The following is a 24,184-nucleotide window of genomic DNA, read 5'->3' as shown; positions in this document are numbered from 1 at the left end:
ATGAATTCATACAAATCATTTAGTAGGTGAAGTTGAGCTTCTGCTGCAGCGAGCTCTTTAACTGGACTGCTGTCCTTGTCCTATTAAACAAGCATCAGGGGGAATCAATGTATCAATGCAAACTCTGGTTTGTACATTTTGTACATGCACTTTACTTTTTGTGCAAATATGAAGCATGTTATCCCTCTGGTTTATGTGAATATCCAAATGAAACCAACAGCCCAGTCCACATCAGATTAGTATTACCTAGGGACCTCTGGTCATTTGTAATAATCGCGCAGGGATTCTGTGTTTTTAATCCCATGTGAATCGACCACGTCTGTAATTTGCAGAGTAAAAATTCCAGGGCAAATTACCTACCATATGTCAGTGCACACAGAGGTCCACAGGTAATAGTAATCCCATGCGAATAGTAATAATGACATCTTCTTCTATACAGCAGTTTCACTGTTTAGACTTTTGGGCCAGCACAAAGGCTGTAGAGCATGTGCAGAACACCTTGTTTTAAGGTCCAACTGAGGTGCATATGTGTGAGAGAAAATTAAACTCTAACAGCATTATCTAGATATTACAACATGAAGAAATTGGATTTAGCACGGTTTCAGTCAGGCATTTTAAAATTCCAGTTACAGTTGGACCCCTGTGTTTCCCAACCCTTTTTCCTTGGAACCCCTCCTACATGTACCGAAAAGCAAAGACCCCCAGGGCCCAAGAGAGGAGAAAAAGTGGCACCCTGTCATCAAAAATTAACAAAGATTTTAATTGTTTCACTGATAAAACCCCAAAAAGGCCTATGCATGCTTTACTTAACAAAAGACCATTGTATAAACTGCTTAATAACTGCTTTATCATGGTTTAAGTTAATAGTTGCAAATCTAACTTTGCCAGCCTCAGGGCAGACAAAGCGTCACGCCACCCCCCTAAGTTCTTTGGCAACCCCCTGGGGGTTCGGGAACCAGTGGTATAGACAATACTTTTGTGGGCTGACTCCCAGGTATATTTATGGACACCATGCTTTGTCCTGACCACCGCTTAAAAAGACATGACAAAAAAAAAGGCAGACGTACGCTTTCAACTAAAAAGTGAACAGGTTTTGTTACAAAACAAAAGCGGAGTGAGGGGTGGCTTATGAGGCTTAAGCCCTGAAAGCTTTCTTAAAGCTCCAAATCTTTCAGGTTTATTAGAGTTGTGTTACTGATGAGTGTTAGCGTAGATAAATGCAGAAAGAAACAAGCAAATAACTGCACAGCCTTTGTGATCGCAGCATAAAGACCTTATTCTTAAAGCCAAGCTAAAAAATCTGATCTTTTTACCTGTCAGAACTTATTTACTTTTTCACTGCAGTATAAAAAGTGTTTTTACATTGTTCTGAAAATACAATTTTCAGCATTTTGTAAACATATCCGTATCTGTAATCCCAAATGTTGCTTTCATTTTTTTGTTTGAAAATGCATAGACTCAACCATAAACTAGTCTTCAGGAATTTTTAAAGGCAAAAGTGAAAATCATTGAACTTCAACATGTTCTATCATGATTATAAGACAATAATGACACTTTCAGTGGATTTAAATCATGGAAAAAAAAAAAGATTTCAGTAATTATTTTTTTAGGTGGAAGAGCATCACTTTGTAGGATTGTATGGATTTGTAGGCATTTTAAATTCATTTTTTCTTTAAAATTGGGTAAAAAAAAAGAAGTGTCCTATAAGCAAAAGATTCTAGGGGAGTGGGCCCCTGGGCCAAACTTTGTTTGGGCTCAGCCCTGGATATTTAAAACATCTGGCTCTGCCCTTGTTATGAATGAAAGGATTAACAAGTAAATAAAATAGAGACTCAACAAACATAAAACATGAAAAAATAAAAACATTGTGTAACAAGAAATTGGGATTAGAGCAGCCCAGAGCAGAGAGAGTGTAGAGATCGATTGCCAGGCCTCTTGCCACTGGTGGATTGGCCAGATCTGCCCAGGTTTGGTAAAAACCAACTACTAACCTGCAGGGAAAGACAAGACAAACCTGACACCAGCACAGGGGCAACACACACCACAACAGCAAGCCCTAAAGATAGATGGCCATCACAGGTGGCAAGCAAGAGACATCTCCTAGCACGTCCCTCCTGTAAATGCACTGTTGATGGTGCTATATCTCATGTTAAAGAGGCTTCACAGGCTGTATTAACATTTTTCTGCAGCTTCTTGCTGCTGATGTTCTCTTGCACTCAAGCATGAAGGCTGTGTTACCTTACCTTATCAATAAGCCAAAGCAAATACAACTCACATGCTATGATAACAGAATCAAGTGAAATATTTCAAAAGGCGTTGATGTTTTTAGATCGTGATTATGCAGCATGCCGCTGATGAACAGTGGTGTGATGCATGAAAAAGCCTGTGCCACACTGCTCTTGCACATAAATCCTCCACACTCACTGCCAATTTCTACATCTTGACTTAAGGTAGTAAGGGTTGATTTGAAATGTTGATAAAGCTGACTGAAAACAGTGCCATCAGCTCTGTATGCAACGCTAGATATCCCAGAGATCAGCAAATTATGATGAGCCCTGCTCTGCCTCTGGTTGGCTTCTCCTGATGATCTTATTCAGCCAGTCAATGAAAGCACTGATGAATGAGTCCTAGCCAGTTAGAAGCAGAGTGAGGTGTTCATGCTTTCTCCATCCAAAGAAGAAAAATGCAGCATGCTGAATCTGAATCAAAGAAACGGGGATACTATATGGAGGCAAAAAAATAAATGGGTATTCTCCATACTTCTGCATAAACCCTGCACTACACCACTGCTGATGAATACTACAAAAAGAGCAGCAAAGTTACAAATACATAATGAGGCATTCAACTTACTGACTGCCTGTAAATGCTTTCTTGCTATTAGCTGCAAATGCAAAGCGCATGATTCAACATGAAAGCTACTGGACCCAACAGATACCTCAACGACCTCATACTAACCACAGTATGATCAGATGATAGCGACAAATGCTATCTCTCCATTTGAACATGTCTGTTTATCTGCTGCTAATAAATGAGTAGCCCATGAACCCATGAGTGCATTTGCTAACCTGACCACACACCTATGTTTAAAAATAACCTTCAACACAACAGCGATGTGTACTAATACAGATATAGACATGTCATTTCAAGACACAAGCAAATCCTGCATGCTCTATAAGCATGTACACAAGGCTGCCCATAAGGGGGGAAATAGGGTAAAGCTTTAAGGTGCTCAAAGTCATGGAGGGGTCCATAGAGATCAGCAAAGACATGGTCCATAGCAAATATAGAAAGGATTACCTTTAACTTTGACCTAAACGGCCTTATTACTGACCAAAACATCAACAATTACACATTTTACACACTGTTGCTCATTTCAAAATGTCAAACACTTCTCCCTAAAATGGTATGATCCTTTATTCTTGCCATATCAGCATTGTAGTGGGCCAATTGGACTAGAACAGCAATGTCATTGTATATAGCCATGCAAAGACTGTAAATGGGGTGATTTTTAACATTTAATTCAATTATCCTTTGTTTTTTTTCTTTGCATTAACCCAACAGCTGCTGAAGCCAGGTCCAGACAGCAAATGTTGACCAAGAAGCTAGAGCTAACACAGCAGATCAAATGTCCATGTGTTGATTTTCTTAAATGACATCAGGGAGGGCTTATTTACTGAGACTTTCAGGGGCCCAGCTTGCATATAAACACATTTTAACTCAGCCTGTCAGCATTAACCCTCTGAGCCATCAGCAATTTTCTAACCTTTTAGTCTTGCCTGGACTTACTGTATTAAAAAGCTTGTAAAACATCATCCCTGTGTTGCACAGTCACACACAGTCTAAACGTCTGTTTTGTTTTTTTTTTCAGGACAGTCTGGACTTTAAGTATTTGTTTGCCGCAGTAATGTCACTTGAGTAAAAAAAAAAAGTTATTGGACTATAAAAACAAAAGTAAATGGAAATGAAAATTCAAAGATTTTAACCTTTAAAGCCTGTTGTTTCATATTTAATACATACTTTTATGATACCTCTATCCAATCAATATGCTTAATAAATTACTCAATAAAAAACTTCTGAATACAATCTGATCTGCCTTTAAGGGGCTAATGGGTGGCACACAGGAAACAATAAAGACTAAGTTTTTTGGATAAACTTGTTTGCCCATCTCTTGGGGACCAAAAATTGAAAAAAAGGATCATTCTGTGACAAAAAGTCTTCAAAGTATTTGCAAATTCACAAAAATCATTGTGCTTTTTGTCTTTGCTCTTTTTGTGCTAGTATTCAAAGCAGTTCCTGTCTGCAGTGACACAGAGGGCCACATTGCAGGCTCCCATCTCTCTTTCTCTCCATTATGAGCTATTCAGGACATCTCCTGCATGATCTGTGCAGTCGGACAAACTATGACGTGACACACAGCCTGCAATCGGTTGTCGCAGTTCATTCACAAAGCATTTTGGGATACAAAATACACAAAATACTGCTTATCAAAGCTGCAAGTAGCAGAAACAATTTTAGACAATGATTAAAGTGCATTAAAATATGTCAAGTATCAGACTTAATGGTGTGAATTTAATCTACAGAGACCCCAGAAAGCCACCAAACCACCAGGCTCCCTAAAAAGCTTAGATAAGGGCTACAAAGGCATGGATACCATCATTAGAACGGCACAATGTTGACCCCCAATGGAAAAAAGTAAGAGGCTATAGTTCAAAAGTTATTCCAGTGTTATAAACCGGGTCACCTCTTGTTGTATACAACAACATCAGTCTCAGAGGGTTTATGCATTAATCTTCACCAGCTAAGATCTACTTGAGTGCATTCAGTTTTTAAATCTTGATTAATCGCATGCTTTAATGTACCTTTCAGCACACTTTGAGCCACTGCAGCGTCTCCCTGCAGCCACAGTGATGAACAAGAAGTCCACCACTGCTCCTTAATGTCTCATTACAGTTTAAAAAACTCAGACAGCTCACAAACATCATCTGCACACTGTGTTATAAAAAAAAAAAATGCTCCCTTTCCAATCCATAACAAGTTCCTTTTTCTTGGTTCAGTTCATGCCAGAATCTTCGATCTAGGTCTGTATCCAAACAGGAAGTGAATTGCCCTTAGTTTATGATGGTAGAAAAATCCAAAATGACAAAAAAAAAAGAAAAAAAACAGTTTTGAATGCAAAATAGAGGAATTTCAAAGTGCAATAAAAGGGATGCAATTAATTGTGATTGTCTAGATCAGTGGTCCTTAATTGGTCAAGGCATCAAGACCCACCACCACTCTCTTAAGAGAAATGGCAACCCAAATTTTTGGAAATGTTCAACCATTTAATAAAAAATGTTGCAGTTTGGGTCCTTCAGAAAAAAATTGATAATTTACACAAAGAGACAGGAGAAACAGACATGTCATTACAGAAAGACATGCTTGTATTTTCACCGTTTTTTTCTCAGACTGCATGGAGACTAGGAAATTTCTCAAGGAATGTTCTAGTTATCTTAGAAATAACAGCTGTGTTATCCAAAGAAAATCACATTAATAAGAAGAAATCGCAAGACAAATAGTGAAATTTACTGTATGTCCAATTAGGGCTTTTGTACAGACCTTTTGCTACTTTTGGGTCCCAACCCACCTGTTGAGAACCACTGATCTAGACACTCTGAAACTGATTGAAAATTCTAATTATTTAAGTGACCTACTTTGAACCAAAACTCAGCAAGTCAGGCCTCATTTTTGCATGCAATATCTTAAGATAAGATTTATATTTTGACTTGTAGCTTAAGATGAGTGGTTTAAGATCATTTAGACATGCAATCAAACAAATACAGATGCCAAGATTTTAATTTTAACCGCGTTTCTGGTGGAAAAGTGTGTAATCAGCCGCAATCTGCTTTCCCTGACAAAAAATTGATAGAAAGTTACCAGCATGTCAGCGTAGAGCATGCAAAGCAAGCAGAGTAAATGCTGCTGTAAGCACATCATACTCTTTCAGGTGGAGACTGAGCAACACACTTTTCATGCACATATGACAGGAAGCTGACAAAGCCTGAATCTAGAGTTTAGCTAGAAATCTTCTGAGATGGTGATACATATTTTTCTGTGAAGTGAAAACCAGTACACGGTAGAGCTGTGATAAAAGAGAAAAAACTACAAAGACATTTGCTTGAGAAAGTTAAGATGATTCCACTGACCTATGACAGACTGGGGCCTTGGAAGTACTACAACTTTAGCTTGACATTGTTGATTTGCAGTCACATTGGTCCAAACGATAGGTTAAAATGCTAAAAGCTTCAGCAGGGCCTCCTCGATCCAGCTGTGAGATGGTTTGGTTACCACACCATGATATGCATGCCAACACAACCATTTTTACCACTAAGCCCTTCGCTCTGAGTGGCATCAGCAATTACCAAAAGCTCTGACATCATCTTACCTGAATTCCTCAGGACAGGTCAACCCTCTTAAGTATCAAGCTTTCCTCAGGGAAAGAGTGAGAGAGAGTGCAAGCCAGGAGTGAGCGTCAAAGAGGAAGCCCTAGGCTGAATTCCAAAAAGTTATCCCCTCCACTTTTCTGTCGATGGAGGCAAAATCCTTTAAAACAATCGACACAGAACAAATGAACTTGAGCTGGTGGGCAACAAGCCACGTGATTCTTTCACACTGGGCTGCATGGGAGTATTTTTGGGGGGTCAGGGGAGAGCGCAGGGAGGGGTGATGGTGTTGGGGGATGGGGATGAGAGGCCGCTGCGCTACAGTCCACGTCTGTTGTTCTATGAGGCGTTCTGGAACTGTGGATGTGCAAAGGCTTGCAGTACTGCCGCGGTCAATGGAACATGCTGAAGCGCACACTTTCTTTCAGTATGGCTGGGGTGTGGTTGGGGGGGGCACTCACTCACAGACAGACGCACATGCTCAGAGCAGACACTTAACCATAGAGATGCCTAATAAAATTAAACCCTGCATACACAGAGAGCTATAGATGTTCAGCTTTTAATAGGTAATGACACCGTGAGACACTGCAGTGAAGGCTGTCTGATAGAACACAAGAGAAAATAAGTGTTCAGAATATTAGGTACGGCAAATATGGAGGATGCTTTCATAATGTGCACAAGGGTTAGACATTTTGTCTGAATATTCCCAGCTGCAACAAAACATTGATAAATTAAGGGAAAAATACTGAAGTCCATATTTCAGCACACTTTGGTTAAACCACTGCAGCCACAGTCATGAAAAATAAGTCCACCATTGTGCCTTAACATCCCATTTCACTCTAAAATACTCACAGACAGCTCAGAGGACAAGTCAAAAGAAAGGATGGAGATTGTTAAGCTTTATTGATAATAATATCTTAATCTATACTCTTTATTGATCTGAGTCCTTATTGGTACTTTTTGTTGGAAAGACAAAACACATTTTTTAACAGGAGTGGTAGAAGCTGAGTAGAACTTGAGTTAAAAAGTTCAAAAGGTCACTGTCATGGTACGGAAGCATGCTGGTTTGGTACTTCACCACATCAACCTTGGCCCTGTCTTGCTCTGGCCTCCTGATGACTATCCCCCATCTCTTCAGGTATCCCCACAGGTTGCCCCTTCATGAGGCACACGCCCAACCCCCATTAGGACCATAAAAGTGTTTATTTGAAACGAAATTGCCTTTATCTTATATTTGATTACCCATTTCTGGATTGACCTCAGTTCAACCTGCCCCTTCACAAGATAAAAAACCCCAAAGTTTCCATTTTGAATATCTTGTGTCACTATGATTTTATCAGCATTGCCTTCAAACCTCACATAGATGTTGAGGTTTCCATTAACACTGTAGTGGTAGCAAACCTGAAGAAATACGCTGACATGTCACTATGTTTATCTGGTTGCTATTTACACAATCAAATTTCAGGAAAGCCTTCACTTCAGCTTTCTCGTTTGTGTTATCGAGACTTCCTACAATGAAGAGATCAGAGATATTACAAAGACTGTTTTGTAACCGGTGAAGCTGAAAGTGGCAGGCGATGGTTGAACATCTTTTACTGCCTGTTGACCTCATGAGACCCTGCATGCACATGAGGACTTTACATTTTGGCATTCTCACAATTCTGCTATTAAAATTCTTAAATTTGATTTATTAAAAATGGGTGGGGGGGGGCTTTTAAAGTTGAGGTACTTTTGGGGCGCAGGTGACCTAGTGGTTTAAGGGACGCCCCATGTTCGCAGTCTGTCCACAATCGAATCCAGCCTGTGGCACTTTCCCGCATGTCTCTCCCCAGCTCTCTCATCCCTGTTTCTGATTCTATCCACCATCCTCCTCTGCCAATAACGACATAAGAAGCCCAAAAATAAAAATAAAAAATCATGGCAATTTGGGTAATCTGTAAATTTTAGGGAAACTGATTGAAAATTGGGGTGAGGAATTACCTTAGATTTTTTTCAGAATTTTCATGGATTTTTTTAGGATTGTTTAGAAGTTTGGGGGGAAGTTTTTTGGAATTTTTCCATAATTTTCATAGGAATTTATTTCTCATTTTTGGGGAATTTGACTAGAAATATTGGTGGTAATTTGCTCTGAAATTTAATCAAATTTTGTTACCCAGACCTTTAGGCTTTTTTTAGAAAGGCTTTTCAGGAAGGGTTAAGGAATACTTTTGGGAAACACAAACCCATATGCACAGCCGAGACCCTATGGGCATGCGCTGATGGAGAGTCAGTGAGGTGGTTGTGAGTTCAGTCCTCGTATAAAGTCACATGAAGTGAATTGGCACCTCACAGGCAATCCTTTACATTCTAGCTACCCCAAGGTTCCCAACCCAAGTCCTCACAGGCTGAGCAACTGTCCTCCAGGTAGGAAAGCCCTAAAGCAGAGGTCAGACCATATGTTTCAGAATGATTATGGTCTATTCATAAACCTGTTGGCCCCAAAAATCTGTAGTTTCACCTCATCTAGTGCATCATAATGAACAACATGTCTGAGACACCACACACCACCTACAGACACAAAGTCTGGCATGCTTGATCTTAGTCCTGACCTCTACAGTTTGCTCTGTGATGTCAGAGGAGTTGACCAATAAGAGCACAGTGCTCTGCACACGCAGCAGTCACATTTAAACAAAGCAGATGTGAAAGAAAGGAAGAATGATGAAGCTGGCGTTGAAAGATAAGACGATGAGACAGAAAAGTTTTATGAGCTCTGACAACATCCCCCGGCTTTGTGATGCATCAAACAACCACAACAGATGGATAAAAGATAAAAGTCGTGAGAAAAAGCAACAAATGAGTCACTTCTTTCAGTTTAGCATCAAGCTAAAGGATCATCCATCGTAACATTTGGACATAACACATCATACCTTATGCAACCACAATGGTTCTCAGCGTGGGGGTCATGTGACACTGAAATGGGGTCGCAGATGCCTTCGAAAAGAACATTTTTAAATGATTTTAAATAGCATATTTTACCCATTTTTACAAAGATACATAGAAATAGATTTGAATGTGCACAACTGTGTTAAAGTATACTTAAACCACTTCTAGGTACAGTGGGGGTCCACAGTCTCTGGCACCATATTTTGGGGGGGGGTCGCAGGCTGAAAAGTTTGAGAACCCCTGTCCTATCATACCATAACATTTGGGCAACATACCAGACAGTTGCGGTGAAGAATGAGCTGAGCTGGAAGGCAAAGCTTTCAATTTACCGGTCAATCTACGTCTAGACCCTCACCTCTGGTCATGAGATCTGGATTAAGATCAAAAGAATGAGATAGCGGATTCAAGAGGTCAATATTAGATTCCTTAGGAGGGTCACTGGGCTCAGCCTTAGAGATAAGGTGAGGAGCTCAGACAACTTGAGGGATCTTGAAGTGGAGCCGTTGAGTTGAAGTGGTTTGAGCTTTTGCCTCTGGGCACTTCCAACTTGGAGTACACCCCAGGGAAGACTAAAAACTTGCTGGAGGGGTTATATGTCACATCTGACCTGGGAGTACCTTGGAATCCCTCAGGAGGACCTGGAAAACGTTGCTTGGAATGGGATGTCTGAGTTGACTTACTTTGCCTTCTGCCACTGCAACCCAACCTCGGATAAGCGGAAGAAGATGGATGGATAGATGGATGTATGTATGGATGGATGGGCTTTTGGAAAAACAGTTTACAGTCTTCTTTCTGGGTGTCATCTAGCTCAGCCCCTCACACTTCAGCAAATTGCCAAATCTGATACAGTGGGCATCTTTGAAAAAAAGTTATGTTGTGTGACCTCAGCATACAGAGTATTTGTGCGCTGTCCGCTGTCTCTGGCATTAGTTTAATCTACCATAAATGTGCTATGAGTCTCAATCAAAGCTATAACCAAAAATGAGCTTGTCTCTTCAACAATACTGGGCATCTACACCAGAGAGTATAGAGATAAATATTAATGTACAAAACTCTTCCATTTAAGGCTTAATACCTCAACATCAGCAGCTTATAGGAAGTGTAACAAACTTACATGAAGTACTAAAGATGCTCGTCTCTGAGTGAGACTGTGTCAAAAGATAGAAAGAGAGAGAGAGAGCTGCATTTAGACATTCAGAGCTACATTGTCAGAGCTAGAGCACTCACACATGCAGAAATGTTACATAATCTACAATAGCTTGGGTGTGCATTTAAATATGGAAACATGCAATGAGCTTTACATAAAGGCTCATAAAGTCAATAAGAGAGTATTCATACTCTGCACTGTCTACCCTGTTGAGGCTCTTCCCTAATGTGCAGCATGTATCAGAGGGATGAAAGAGGAAAAAATAACCCAAATGGTGCAAAAGCAATGATAACATATCCTGCAGAGAAGGTTAGCATTTTTTTGCGGGGTATTCAACTCTTTATCTGTTACTTCACACCTTGCTCCATGCATACGTGAGCTTCTTCTTTTCATCATGATAAGGCCGCTTCCTCAAAGTGGAAGCTGAACAGAAGATGACCTTTTGTTGAGCTTTTGTCCACAGTTACCTTTAAACCAATCAGTTTGAATGTTAGGGGACCATTCTCCAGTCCTGTGTCTTTTCATCTCTGATAGGAGGGAAATTCTGCATTTGAAGGAAGACAGAAAAACAGACTCTTTCATTGCAGTGTGACTCTAAGATACTCCTTGCTTACATTGTATCAACCACTGGTCAAAATCTTCATGCCACCTGCTGCACAGTAGCACCATCTGCTGCACCAGTATACACTAAACAGGTCCATGTTAGTCTTAAACATTTTATTTAATTTTCTCTTTGACTCTATTCCACTGGATTTACTTGCTTGCTTATCTACACTTTACACTCCTCTATGTCAGGGGTGTCCAAACTATGGCCTGGGGGCCAGATTATACAGGGTTGATTGGACTGCAGCAAATTCTGAAAACAAAATGAAATATGGCCCACATTAGTGCATGAAGCTTGTGCTTTATTGTATTGTACCTCTTATGCTAATTCTGTAAATAAACAAGTATAACTCAGAGCCTTGTCTTTTTAAATCTTGCTGCTGATTTTATTGCTGAACCTTTAACATGTCTACTTGATCTGTCTTTGATCTCAAATTTAATTCTACAAGTTTGGAAATCTTTCTTCATGCTGCCTCTGTTTACAGGAGACCCCATTCTTTCAAACAGCTTTGAACCAGAACTGTCCGCCTTTGCCAAGATACTTTGATCACTCATGAGTGACCAAATTTAAGAATTTTTGATGACCAACTATATTTTATCTGATTATCAGTCAGGTTTTAGAAAAAAGCACACTTGTAGTTTACAAACTGAAGGCTTCACTTCTACATATTTAAGTTAAAAATGGACTGCCTCAAGGCTCAGTCATGGGACTGCTGTTATTTATATCAACAGTATATGTCAAAATTTTCCAAATGCAAAATTTTATTCATATGCGGATGCTGCTGTCATTTACTGTGCTGCTCCTATACAGCATCAAGCACTTTGCAGGATAATGGTGAGCTCCGATCAGCAGCAGATTCACATTGTTTGAAGAATGAGGAAAAAAAACTAAAGGACATCAGGTATACCGTAGTAATGTGTGAACTTCACTGGAAAACCACCTCTTAGGGCCCTTTCATCTTTGAAGACACCCTGGGTGGCAGTCGTGCACATCTTCACTGCCACCTAGAGGGACAACTGTACACTACTTTCAAACAATGCACCACAACAACCCAGGGAAAACAGGGCTTCATGTGTGTTTAAACAACTTTATAGAGCTCTCACAGACACTATTAGAAATTGTTTGTCTTGGATTTATTATGAATAAATAGTCTTGTAAAATGATGGAGTAATAAGATATAGATCATCAGGGAAAGTGATAAAGTTTAAATAAATATGACACCAAACTAGTAGTTGAAACTGGTAAAAATATAGAAATCTCATTAAAATAAAACACCAAAACAGAGAATATAATTTATCAAACATCAAATCAGATTTAGACAGTTGTAGCGACTCTGGTTGGTGGTGGAGGGACGAAGGATGGGAGAGCCACTGATCTTTCAGAGGGAGTCTGAAATAAAACACGAACAAGGGAAATAATTTGATGTAGGTTATCAAAGAAGTAGTCCTTATTAAAGGTATGGTTTTAAAGAAAGAATACCAGATTTAATTTGTTGTAGTCTGGTGGGGACTTCAGCCTTCCTGTCAGCAGGTTCTGGGGAGTTGAATCTATCTGGGTTGTTATTGCCTGTGACAAGAAAAAGCTAAAACCATCAACCTCATGTATATATCTGTGAAATATAAGGAATAAGATACACTTTATCTGAAGGATGGTATGACAATTATGTTGTTTAATTTTCTCAGTAAGCTATTTATCAACTATAAACAGCACAACCACTCTGAAAATTCACTAACATTTATTTTATTACCTTTTCAACAGCTCTGGAAACAGGATATCTGGTCTGTCGACCTACAAAACAAAATTAAAATGTTAAAACTGCTACTGGTAGTGAAAAATACACTTGCCATCCTTTACAACCACTTAACCATAACGCTACATTTATAATGATCAACTAGAGTGAAAACATCAAGTTCATGTTTGTCCTGCATGATTATTGCCTACTACCAGAAGTTCCCAGGTAACCACATGTGAAAAAGGCTTAAATTAGGTGCCATGAATAGTAAACAGACTTAAACTTGCATAGACTGCTGACTACTCACATCCATTCGCACCACATTCACACACTGATGGCAGAAGCCTTAGTATTAAGTCCCAGACAGTATCAGATTTCTTCAACTGTGATGTGGTGCCAGTTAAACTAGAATTGACTGAACTGATCCAACAAGTATGCTTCACTTACTTCTCTTTCTGTGCCAGTCGACACAGAGGTAGATCAAGACAGCCAGCAGGATCAGGAAGAGGATGCTGCAGGGAATTCCTGCTGCAATTCCAGCAATAGCCGGACCACTCAGCCCTTCACCTGGTATGACAAAGACAAGCAGTATGGTCTTGTTTTAAGGCTGTGGCACCATAACTGACCCTAAAATAAAATAACACTCCTTCTCACGTAATCCAGGAATTGACCTTACCTGGACCGATCCTGTGGACTTCTGATGGCTCTCCTTCAGTCAAACGAGCTTTAGGGATTACCCGAAACCTGTAGGTCAACTTGGGATCGAGGACGAAGATGTCGGCACTCCGGGCAGGGCCAGGTTTCTGCTGAATGGTTTTAAATCTGTCTGAGTTTCCTTTAGTTCTTGTGCCATTTTGGTTTTCACTCAGGAGGTCTGGTCCTTTCATCTGGATATCAAACCCTTCACAAAATTTACTGAGTCAAACAATGGCAAAATACACAAGATTTTTAAGCTATACTGTTTTATTTTCAGTGAGATAAAGGGTGAAGATAGTCTCTTATTCTGATTTCATTGTTTAGTAAGGCAAGTTGTGTTTTCTTAAGCACAACACTTAGTTTTAAGTGTTCCACCTGTTCCACCCACTAACATTTACAAGCACAGCATCAAGCATTGCCTCTCGTACAGCACTTCTCCTCTGCCTCCTGCAGCTTCTTGTCTACTGTGCCTGATCTTGTATCAGTATTATTTAGCTGAGCATTTCATGCATAAAACAATTTATGTTTTTGGTTTTGTTTTTGGTGTGTAATGATCTCAAATTAATAGGGTGCAGAATAACATCAACAGCGTCAACTGCAGAAAACGTTTTACAAGAGCAGTTCATATTTAACATGAGACGTCTCACTCTCTTATGCAGTAACATTAGGGATGTTAATTCGCTCTTTTTGAGTCCTCTTCCTGCAGATACACACAGGTAAATGACGTGACATCAATGCAAAATGGGAGAGCAAGGAGAGATTGTTTAGTGCATATGTACAGCTAATAAAAAATATTTTCAAAAACAGCATTTGTATAAGCTAAATGAGGGAAACGTCCCCTATAAAACATAATGTAAACAACACTGCATTTTTGTATAGAATTTAGAAATAAAAAAGTATTGTGCCTTTTCATTGCTGCTGATGTTTTCCTGTACATATAGACTTCTCTTATCCTGTGCGAATGCACTGCACCGGCTCTTTGGATCGCTGAAATCAAACTCTGACACCTGTGATAATTAGCTTGCCAGGTGATCCTGTTCCACATTATGAAGCAGGCCACAGGTTTCAAGCAATATGGGAAAGAAAAAGGATCTCTCTGCTGCATCAAAGCATCAAATAGTGCAATGCCTTGGACAAGGTATGAAAACATAAGAAATTAAGTGTGATCATTGTACTGTGAAGAAATCTGTGGCTGATTCAGAGCAAGACTGTCTCATGCACATAAAGGCACAATGAGGAAGGTTTCTGCCAGACAAATTCATCAGATTAAGAGATAAGCTACTAAAATGCCATTACGAAGCAGCAAACAGGTATTTGAAGCTGCTGGTGCCTCTGGAGTCCCACGAACCTCAAGGTGTAGGATCCTCCAGATGTTTGCAGTTGTGCATAAACCTACTCATCATAAGGAGATGGAGCTGGTAGGCCCTTTTAGGGTCCCTGAAGGTATGAAAAAGACCTCCCCAAAGTATACAGAATTTCTGACTGACCACTTTCTTCCATGGTACAAAAAGAAGAACTGTGCCTTCCGCAGCAAAATTATCTTCATGCATGACAACACACAAAAGGAGAGAAACTCATGGTGTGGCCCCCATCTTCCCCTGACCTTAACCCCGTTAAGAACGTTTAGAGCGAAGAAATTCCAGCAGAAACTCTTCAAAAACTCACAAGATCAATAGATGCAAAAATAGTGAAGGTGATATCAAAGAAGAGGTACTTTGTTAACATGTAACTTGGCCTGTTAAGATGTTTTTGATTGAAATAGCTTTTGATTTCGGTAAATATGACCTCCTAATACTGCAAATTCAACAAATGACCATTTTCAGTTCTTTACAACCTATAAAATGTTTTGAAACTCTGTTGTGCATAATAATTTGGAACAGTGCATTTTGAGTTTGTTTTATTTTGTTTTGTTCTTTTTAAAGAAAATATTTATCATTTGGAGGTTTGTTCAATAACATCTTAATTATGCTCTAATGGTTGATGACTTGAAAATTATACTGACCGTCATTTGCATCGACTCTTTAGGAAAATCGGAGAAAAATATCATTTGCATAATAATTTGGAACGCGGTGTACTCCCGTGCAAATTGTACTCAAGTTTCATTAACTTTTTTCAAACAACAGATCATCTAAATAGTGGAGATGTTATCATTTTGAAGTGCAATGCATTTAAGAGTAAAGACAAATTTGACAACAGTAATATACAGAAATGTTGTCAGTGTTTTTGTACAATTCAGACACTGTGTGAGTCTGTCTGCAAATTTGTGACAACTGGAGACAAAAAAATCCCAGCATTGGGTGTCTAGGACTCCTATTTTTGTTGTTGTGGTATGATACAGCTCTCAGTGCAGCTCTAGATGTCTTATTAAGACTGATCATATTATGGTCAAGCTGGATTATGAATTCAGAAAATGACAAAAGAAACATAACAGCAAAACATTTACATTTCAATAAACTCTACCATCTATTTTGCAAAACACAGTGGTGCTGACCTACAGAGTCTACATATTACACAATATTTACGCCCCTATCTGCTGAGCTGAGTTTCTGTTTTCAACACGGTCCGCTTTCTGCTGAGACGTCAAATTCAAAACAAGACGGTTGGGTGTGATCTTTAAAAACATTCTTGTGATAATAGAATAACCCAACCAGGAGTTCTGCAGAGCGTTTGTTAATGTCTTTTTTTACCTGTAACGAGAGAGTAAGGCGGGACCTCCCAGGTCAACGTGACGATGGTTCCATCTTGATTAGGGAACAAACTGGAATCTGAGATGGATGGTCCTGGAAAGAGAGGGATTGGGAGTGAGGGAGAGATCAAGAGAAGGCCAGGGGGGCGAGAGTACACCAAGACTGGAGAGCTTTGTTTAAAGGGAAAGTAGGCATAGGCATACTTAACTCTGTGTCTAAAGGGCCAGTTATTTTAGGTAATGCTAGCAGAGCCCAGAGGGGTTACAAGAAGGCAAAAATAATCACAGTACTGTACTGTAGGGCTGATGGATACCACATATTCTGATGAGTAAGTATTAAGAGCCTGTTAAAATATTTCTAATGAAAAAGTGTCTTTGTTAATTCATATTTAATATGGAAATAAACAAAGAAAAGTGGTTACTTAAAAGTTACTTAAATCAAAGAACTCCCTCTAAATTGGTTAAGTGAGAAAATGGATGATATCAGTAAAAAAAGGAGCTCCTGATTTTTCATATATAAGCAGACGTCAAAGATGCTAACCTTAAATTCAAAAGCGTATCCCAGCACTTCTCAAAGTTTCATGTTGTGACTTAAAAAGGACCCAAACACAAAGTAAAAACAGATAAATGCACTGGATAATAAAGGATATGAGGAGAGAAATCCTCACTGTTGATAGGACAAATCAGGAGGTAACTGTTTAATTGATTATACAAATACTAAATTAATTAATAGTTATCCCATTCAGGGTAACAGGTTATTATCTATCAGCAGTATTTTAATCATAAAGCTAGAGCATATGAATGATCCTTTAAAATCAGAACGCTCTCTAATTGAATTGTATGAAATTATATTTGGGCTACTCTAAAAAACAAACAAAAATCTGAGATGGAGTTCTCATAATTTTAATACATTATAAAGTATTGTAACTTTTTCATAAAACTTCATGGATTCTTTCCGTTTACTTTACGGGTCTGCTATAAATTTGTCTCAAGTTGTTTTTTTGTTGTTTCTCCTGTCCCTCTTCTCTTCCTGATTCTAATGAAAGTTGTGCTCTTCAGCAAAATAATTGCTCTGTATTGGTTTAAAATTTTTCATGTTCACCTTAGAATAAATCCTTATTGTGGAGAAAAATTAAATAGTTAAATTTACTAAAACATTATGGAAATAATCTATCTTATTGCTGATGGGCAAAATACATTTGACGGCTAGCAAATTCCACCTCTGCTTCATGGTTTTATACCTGTTAACTGAACTTCTCTCCTCTGGCTGCCCAGGGGGTTTCTGCTGGTACAGGTGTAGTTTTCAGAGATTAAGTTGCTGACGTTGAAATCACGTGTCTGGATTTGTGATGTGTCATTGCTGATCTGGTGTGTCGTCCCGTTGGTGACACCCTGGCTGCCTCTGAACCACGACACCACAGCTTTAGGAGACGCCTCACTGACGCAGTGGATGCTTACCACTATTTTGCCCTCAGAGCCAACCATGGTTCTCACAGAGGGGAGGAACTTCCTGGGACTGCCTGGGAAAGAAAACTTCAGCATTATGAGGTTTTAAAGGACAGGTTAATGAGAATTCACAAGTCCCTTTGTTATAAAATAATTCGTGAAAGTTCTTAACCTTACTTGCAGTGATGTTGCATTTATTCTTTTCAATTGGGTGCTCAGCTAAACATGTGACAGTTTTTCCATCAAGGTTTTCTGAAGCACTGACAGTCAGGCTGAAGTTTTCTGATCCACTGCTGCTATTGCTGAGCACAGGGAAATAAAGATTTGCTTGTGGAGTCCCCCCTGACCACTGGCAGAGGTACTGCAGGCCATTGTTGTTATTCACAGACTGGACAGAGCACACCGGGCTACCTGATGGCCTCTCTGTTCAAAAAGAAGATCAGTCAGAAATTAAGAAACAAGCAGACTGCTCAGTTATTAATAATGGACCTATATTATTACCTCCGCCAAGGAGGTTATGTGCTCGGCAGGTTTTGCTAGTTTGTTGGTTTGTTTGTTTGCAACATAATGCAAATCGTTATGGACGGATTTTCCTGAAATTTTCAGGAAATGTCAGAAATGGCATAAGGAAGAACTGATTAGATTTTGGGAGTGATCTGGATCACCGTCTGGATCCAGGAATTTTTTAAAGGATTCTTTACTATTGGGAGATAGGGCTAATGGCGGAGGTCTGTGCTCTCTGAGTGCTTTTCGAGTTCATATTTAATATTCAGAAAAATGTGTGGGAGGAAAAGCATTCATGCGGCTATTTTTAGCTTTTACAGCTGCACAGGGCTGCACTGACTGTAATGCCTCTACATGTTTTACAAACATGTATGGAAGAAGGTTGGGGAGTATACAGAGACATTTTTGGATTTTTTTACAAAAAGATCTTTTAAAAAGGAGATAAAAAGGTTGGTCAAAGCAGAGACTTAAAAACCCACTGACCTTCAAATTGCAACCTGTGACATTTCTGCTTAATGGACAACTTCCAGTGACCTCCTGTGTAATTTTGTAAGATGTTTCTATAAATCTATTTTGCTTCTTTGATTTTGTTTCCACTTGTTTTGCTTCAATAATTTGGTTGATTCATTAAAATTTTGGTATAAATAAAAAGAAAAAAAATCAATCAACAAATTGATTAAAAAATCCTTTGGCATATCCCCATGAAGAACACCCCGGCTTTCTACTTACTATAAATATTTAAAGTGATGTTCTTCTGCTGCTCTTTCTTGGTCTGCTCATTAAGCAGCCTGCATGTATAAACACCTCCTTGAGTAGTCCGTACATTTGTCAGATTTAGGACTTCTGAGCCTGAAATGTTCTGACCACCAAAGAGCCACTGAGCAACTGGCTTTGGGAACCCCTCGCCCTGACAGGAGAGGTTCAGAGAGTCTCCTGAGACGTAGAATGGCTGAGCAGGATGGGCCACGACCTTGGGTTCATCTGGTCCATCTATTACAGACAACAACAAAAATCAAACAAGGAAAAAATGCAAAAGATAAAGCCTGCAAAAATTATTTTAGACTTACACAGAACTCTGATGTTGATGTGAGTTGTCACATTACTGAAGGGATTGGTCAGTAGCACCGAGTACTGCCCTGTGTCTCCTCTGGTCGGACCCCAAATAACAAGACTGTTGTTCACTGCAGAGTAGTGTGAATTAGTTTTTATCTCTCTGCCATTGAAGAGCCATGTCTGCTGCTCAACCACTCCCTGCAGCATGTTGTACTCCAGTGTGAAGCGATCGGTCCCCTCAATGACCGGATCTCTATCTGCACTGAGAGTCACATTCTGGATGATTTCTGTGAGGGAAGAGGACATGGTGTGAGAGGACAGCAGAATTAACAACATAAGCCATGATGTTATTTACCTAATTTACCATAAAAATTAATTTTGAGGGTTTTTTTTTCATAGGACAGCAGAAGAGAGACCAGAAATGTCTAAAAATTAGAGTGTGGGGGAAAACCCAATTGCCCAGTTTACCTACTAAATGCACTCATTTTCTTATACAGAAAAGCTGAGATGTACAAATGAAGTTTTCTCCCTCTGAATAATTCAACATTGGTTTTGAAAAATAACAGTAAACCTTCAGACAATGCTGAAATTAAAAAGATGCATAATATTTGTAGCTGCTAAGGTTTTTGCTTTCTTTCCAACAGTGCTCTTACTGATAGAATCAAAATTCTAGTTTGGTTACTGTCACATATTGACTTTGTCTTATATTTAATGGCTAGCTGGTTAATGTGTCAGATTGGTGAATTAACTTCTTGTTGATATCTGGCACCAATAGAGGAACATGGATCAGAACAACTCTACATGAAAGATGCCAAAGTAATTTATTTTGCCTTTTTTAACCCATGTTACTCAGGACTGAAGCGACAACTGTGTAACTGGTTTATGGATGGTTCCTGTAGACATCAGAAAACAGTAAGGCATCATCTTGAGATTATCACGTTTCCTATTTTTCTTTATGCTCTCACTCAATATAAAGAAACTGCAATGCCTGAATTCCTAATAACAGTTAAAGGATTTCTGATGAATAATGCCAAATCATTGTTTGAATCTATGTACTCTGAAGAGGATGTCCTCCTTAAACATCTTCTTAATGTTTCCCAAAAATATTTCATAAGTCCATTACATGTGAATTGTCTTCACAGTTTAGACAAACTCTTTTCAAACTCCATCTCTATTTTGTAGACACGATGTAATATTTACAGTATCTAGAGGAAATTACAGGGTAACCAGAGGGTGGAAAGTAACTAATTACATTTACTCAAATTACTGAATATGAGTAGCTTTTTGGGTACTTGCACATTTTTTTGTACATTTTGAAATTAGTACTTTCACTTCTTCTTAAGTAAGCTCCAACCAGAGTCACTGTACTTTCACCTGAGTACAATACTCTTGTAACCTTGCAAAGCAGGTGGATACGCCCGTTTCCTTGTTTTTCACTGGCGAATTTATCTCGCAAAGCTCCCATCTGAACCGTTTGGGCCCGGTAAGAAAGTGACAGGACCAATCAGCGACAAGGGGCAGTACTTTTAGGCACAGCAGAGTCCTGACGTAAACAAGCAGCAGCAAGAGCTGGTGCAGTTATGGAGGAAGAGATTGGCGTGGATGCTGCTAAAGCGCCAGTTCTATCAGAACTTGACGACATTTCTTCGTTAAAAGAAGAACAAAGATCAGCAGTGAGATGTTTTCCTTTCAAAAACGACAAAAGTCAAGTACTTACATGTCTGTAGTCGCCATGTGTCGCGTTATTTGTCAGTAGCTGCGCACACGCAGCTTGATAACTGCTACGTCACGTGTTTTGTTGCTCTGATTGGCCCATAGAGATGTGACAGACAGAACGTTCACCCAATCATACTCCGAGTTTTTTTCAAAGCCTCTGCCTTTTTTCAAACGTTTCCGATTGAAGCTTTCCCAGATGGATGTGTGAAACAAATCCATCTGGTGTGTCAGGTTAACACTCTTGTACTTTTTCCAGCTCTTTTGACAACACAGTAGCGCATTGAGAGAATGACTCTGCATCACATCCCAAAACAGCAGAAACTGGAGTGTTGATATCCCAGGGTTAAAAATTTCAGAGGTGATCTTAACTCCCAAAGTGTACCTTTAACTGAGAGAAATGGTTGTCTGTTATGGAGTTATAGACAGCATTGCTCCACCAGTGTTAGATCAACTTCTGAAAGAGTCGATCGATCAAAGGTTTGACCACTGTGATTTCAATCTGCTGTGATATGTGGGTGGAGTTTCCCATCATGCCCTTGGGCAGAATGTTAAGATGTGGTTGAATGTTGCCTGTTGTGCAGGGACCCTTGTTGGGGTTCTTCCCCTCATGTTTCCAGTGGATTGTTGTTGTTTTTGATGTGAGATACATTTGCACCATGAGTAAAGTTATCCACCGAGTTAGAGCACCCAACTGTGACTTTAGGTGCTCCTAAAAGATACATAGGACATATTCTTCATCTGTATGCAATGCTGTGCAATATGGTTGACCCTCTGCTTTGTTCTTGCCAGAGGAAATCCATCTTGACACAGATTTTGCAGAGTTACTGCAGCTCTGTCATATCGTGTCATATCAAAATGGCATGATGTTGATATGTGGATATTTTAGCCCTGATCCCACAATACAAAATTCAGCTATTGTTTTCCAATTTTGCACCAGTGTGCTCAAAAATACAAAGCAAAAAGATGCAGTATGAAAATGTATAATTTTAAGAAGCCATAAATCCAGAGTTCTACAACAATAAACCATCATATTCACAGCTTGCCCAGGAACTTACCAAATACCCTCAGAATAAAGGTAGTCGAGACTCTTCCCACTCCAGACTTTGTGATTTCAAAGGTGTAGTTAGTGGTGTATTCCAGTGGCACCTTCATAAATGTAAGAGATCCATCTTGCTCAAGCTTCAGCACATTCCTTCTGCTTTCTGGGATGTCTGGAGGAAAAGTTGAGTTTATAACCCATGTGACAACCTGTAGATTGTTCTGCTGGTTTATCATGGACCAAGCAACTGCAGGGTCAGAGGCCCCAGTGAAGGACACAGCCAGAGTCACATTTCTGCCAGCAATGGCATTCACCAGAGTGGGACCAGCAGGAGAGACAGTCAGCTGAGAGTGTGCACCTATCAGTGTGGAGAAGGGAAATTAAAGAGGAAATAACATGTCTTAAAACTCTGTTATTAATGGGTATTTGTGACAAATGCTGTAATGGGACAGGGTAAATTCAGCTTGATTGGGACAGGTAAACAAAATGGGATGGTTTTCCCAATTTCCTTAATAAATGAGGATGTAAACTGTTTAACCCCAAAACTCTAGCTGAGATATAACATCATAAAAATTACAGAACCTTATTCATGGGAATTATTAGTGGATGGAGCAAGGATCTAGCTTTAAACGGATGTAGTTCTGCAGCAAAACCATTAAAAAATGTTCATGTCCATGTTTATTTTTGCATTAAGGTTGCTTTAATAATGTCCCATCCAGCCAAATATGGCATAGGTGAATGGGACAGCATCATTTTGACTAATTTGGGACAGCACTAAAATCTTTATCATATGAATAAAATTATCAACATTGAATTAAAAAACATTTGTGTTTGCTTGTTATTCTCCTAATAAGTGGTTCCAAACATCTAAAGCGAGACCCTTTAATAACTACGAAACAGTGATGGAAACCCTGGATTTTGCCTTTTTGCTTGCTGCTAGCTTGCATTAAAATGTTGCATAAAATCTTGTCTATTTTCACAATACAGCTTGTTATAATACAGGAACCTGGCTTTGCCTCAGTGGCATACAGTATCTTATATGAGGCTTAAAATAGCCTTCATCAGTATTTAACTGTGTCCCAACCAACTGAATATTACCAGAAAAATATTACACCAGTTTCCTCAAAAGTGTTGGCAATTCCTCTTAATAACAGATGGAATTTTCCTTTCTCTTGAAATAGATAACCCTATCTTTGACGGTGTTACAGAAACGTGTTGGACCTTTTCTCAAGTTCATAGCATGAGAGCTAATGGAAGATAAACATTCAGAAGATCCCCAATATACCTAAATTCATCCTAAACAACACAAAGCACAATAGGAGACGTTTATCTCACTTAAACCCAGATATGAGGCGTATATCTTACCTTGAAAAGCAGAGGCAAATAAAGTTAGCAGAAAAATAGCGTTTAATCGCTTATTTTCATGAAGCCACGTCATTTTAGTGAGACAGAGCGACAGACGAATTGTTCGTCAGAGTACAGGAGCTGATTTTAAATTGCTGTCCTTGCCTGTGTATCCTCCTCTCCTCTCTCCAGCAGTCTGCCCACTGTCAGCAGGGCGCGTGAGTAGCTCACCTGTGCCGGCTTTGGTTGTGCACGTGAGGCCGCGCCCCTCATCTTATTTCACAGAACAGTGCCTGCTTTATTTGTGTCCTAAGAAGGCAAAAATACCTTTAAAGGGGCATATGAAGAGAGGTTTTAAAAACAATACTATTTCTAAAGTCCCGTTATCTTATTTTAATAAAACAAAGCACCATGCGATGTAGACAGTTGTCCTGTCAGTCCACCGCTAATTTTCTGATAATTATTAATCCTCACTTTGTCCGTCATGCTTGGAGACTTGAAGTATTGTTTATTATATATAAATAATTAGTGAATAAAAAGGACAGTGTGAGGATATTTATTTTAAACCTGTAGAAAACTACATCGTAAATTAACTGAAACAAGGTTGAAAACGGGACAGAGCTAGAAGTGTTTGATATCCGGGGCTATAAGCTCAAACTTAAGAGGGTCCAGGGTTTGGTTTATTTGCTCATTAGGAAGTAGCATGCGCTATTTTCAAGCAATCTGAATACAAGTTTAGATTTAAAACTTCAACAAATCTGTACACAATGCTGGGAAAATGATGCAGCTCCAGCTTTTAAAAACGCTTTCTTTACAGCCAAAACAATTTATTTTAAATGCCATGGTTCTCACAGCCATAATACACTGTACTGAAGA

The 24,184-nt window shown here is 39.3% G+C and overlaps 1 protein-coding gene across 1 annotated transcript; it reads right to left on the bottom strand.

Moving 5' to 3' along the window:
- Window positions 1–12,354: 12,354 nt before the first annotated feature.
- On the bottom strand, window positions 12,355–23,436 carry vsig10l (V-set and immunoglobulin domain containing 10 like). The gene is made up of 12 exons (XM_041794141.1): window positions 23,330–23,436; window positions 21,981–22,322; window positions 19,224–19,496; window positions 18,886–19,146; window positions 17,830–18,075; window positions 17,448–17,726; window positions 16,208–16,300; window positions 13,501–13,725; window positions 13,272–13,391; window positions 12,840–12,880; window positions 12,572–12,658; window positions 12,355–12,481 (listed from the first exon to the last, which is right to left on the bottom strand). The coding sequence occupies exons 1-12, from the start codon at window positions 23,400–23,402 to the stop codon at window positions 12,407–12,409; spliced, it is 2,115 nt and encodes a 704-aa protein (XP_041650075.1). The 5' UTR covers window positions 23,403–23,436; the 3' UTR covers window positions 12,355–12,406.
- Window positions 23,437–24,184: the final 748 nt, after the last annotated feature.

This window comes from Cheilinus undulatus, linkage group 8, assembly GCF_018320785.1.
Source record: "Cheilinus undulatus linkage group 8, ASM1832078v1, whole genome shotgun sequence".
Taxonomy (NCBI): Eukaryota; Metazoa; Chordata; class Actinopteri; order Labriformes; family Labridae; genus Cheilinus; species Cheilinus undulatus.
The sequence above is the reverse complement of the archived record's forward strand: the minus strand, read 5'-3'. Positions and strand labels throughout refer to the sequence as shown.

Excerpts from the sequence above, each read along its gene's own strand:
- vsig10l (XM_041794141.1), bottom strand. The coding sequence starts at position 23,402 with ATGACGTGGCTTCATGAAAATAAGCGATTAAACGCTATTTTTCTGCTA. Across the intron at positions 19,147-19,223 it reads CATCAACATCAGAGTTCTGT|ATGGACCAGATGAACCCAAG; the intron begins GTAAGTCTAAAA and ends TGTCTGTAATAG. Across the intron at positions 17,727-17,829 it reads TAAATGCAACATCACTGCAA|GCAGTCCCAGGAAGTTCCTC; the intron begins GTAAGGTTAAGA and ends TTTCTTTCCCAG.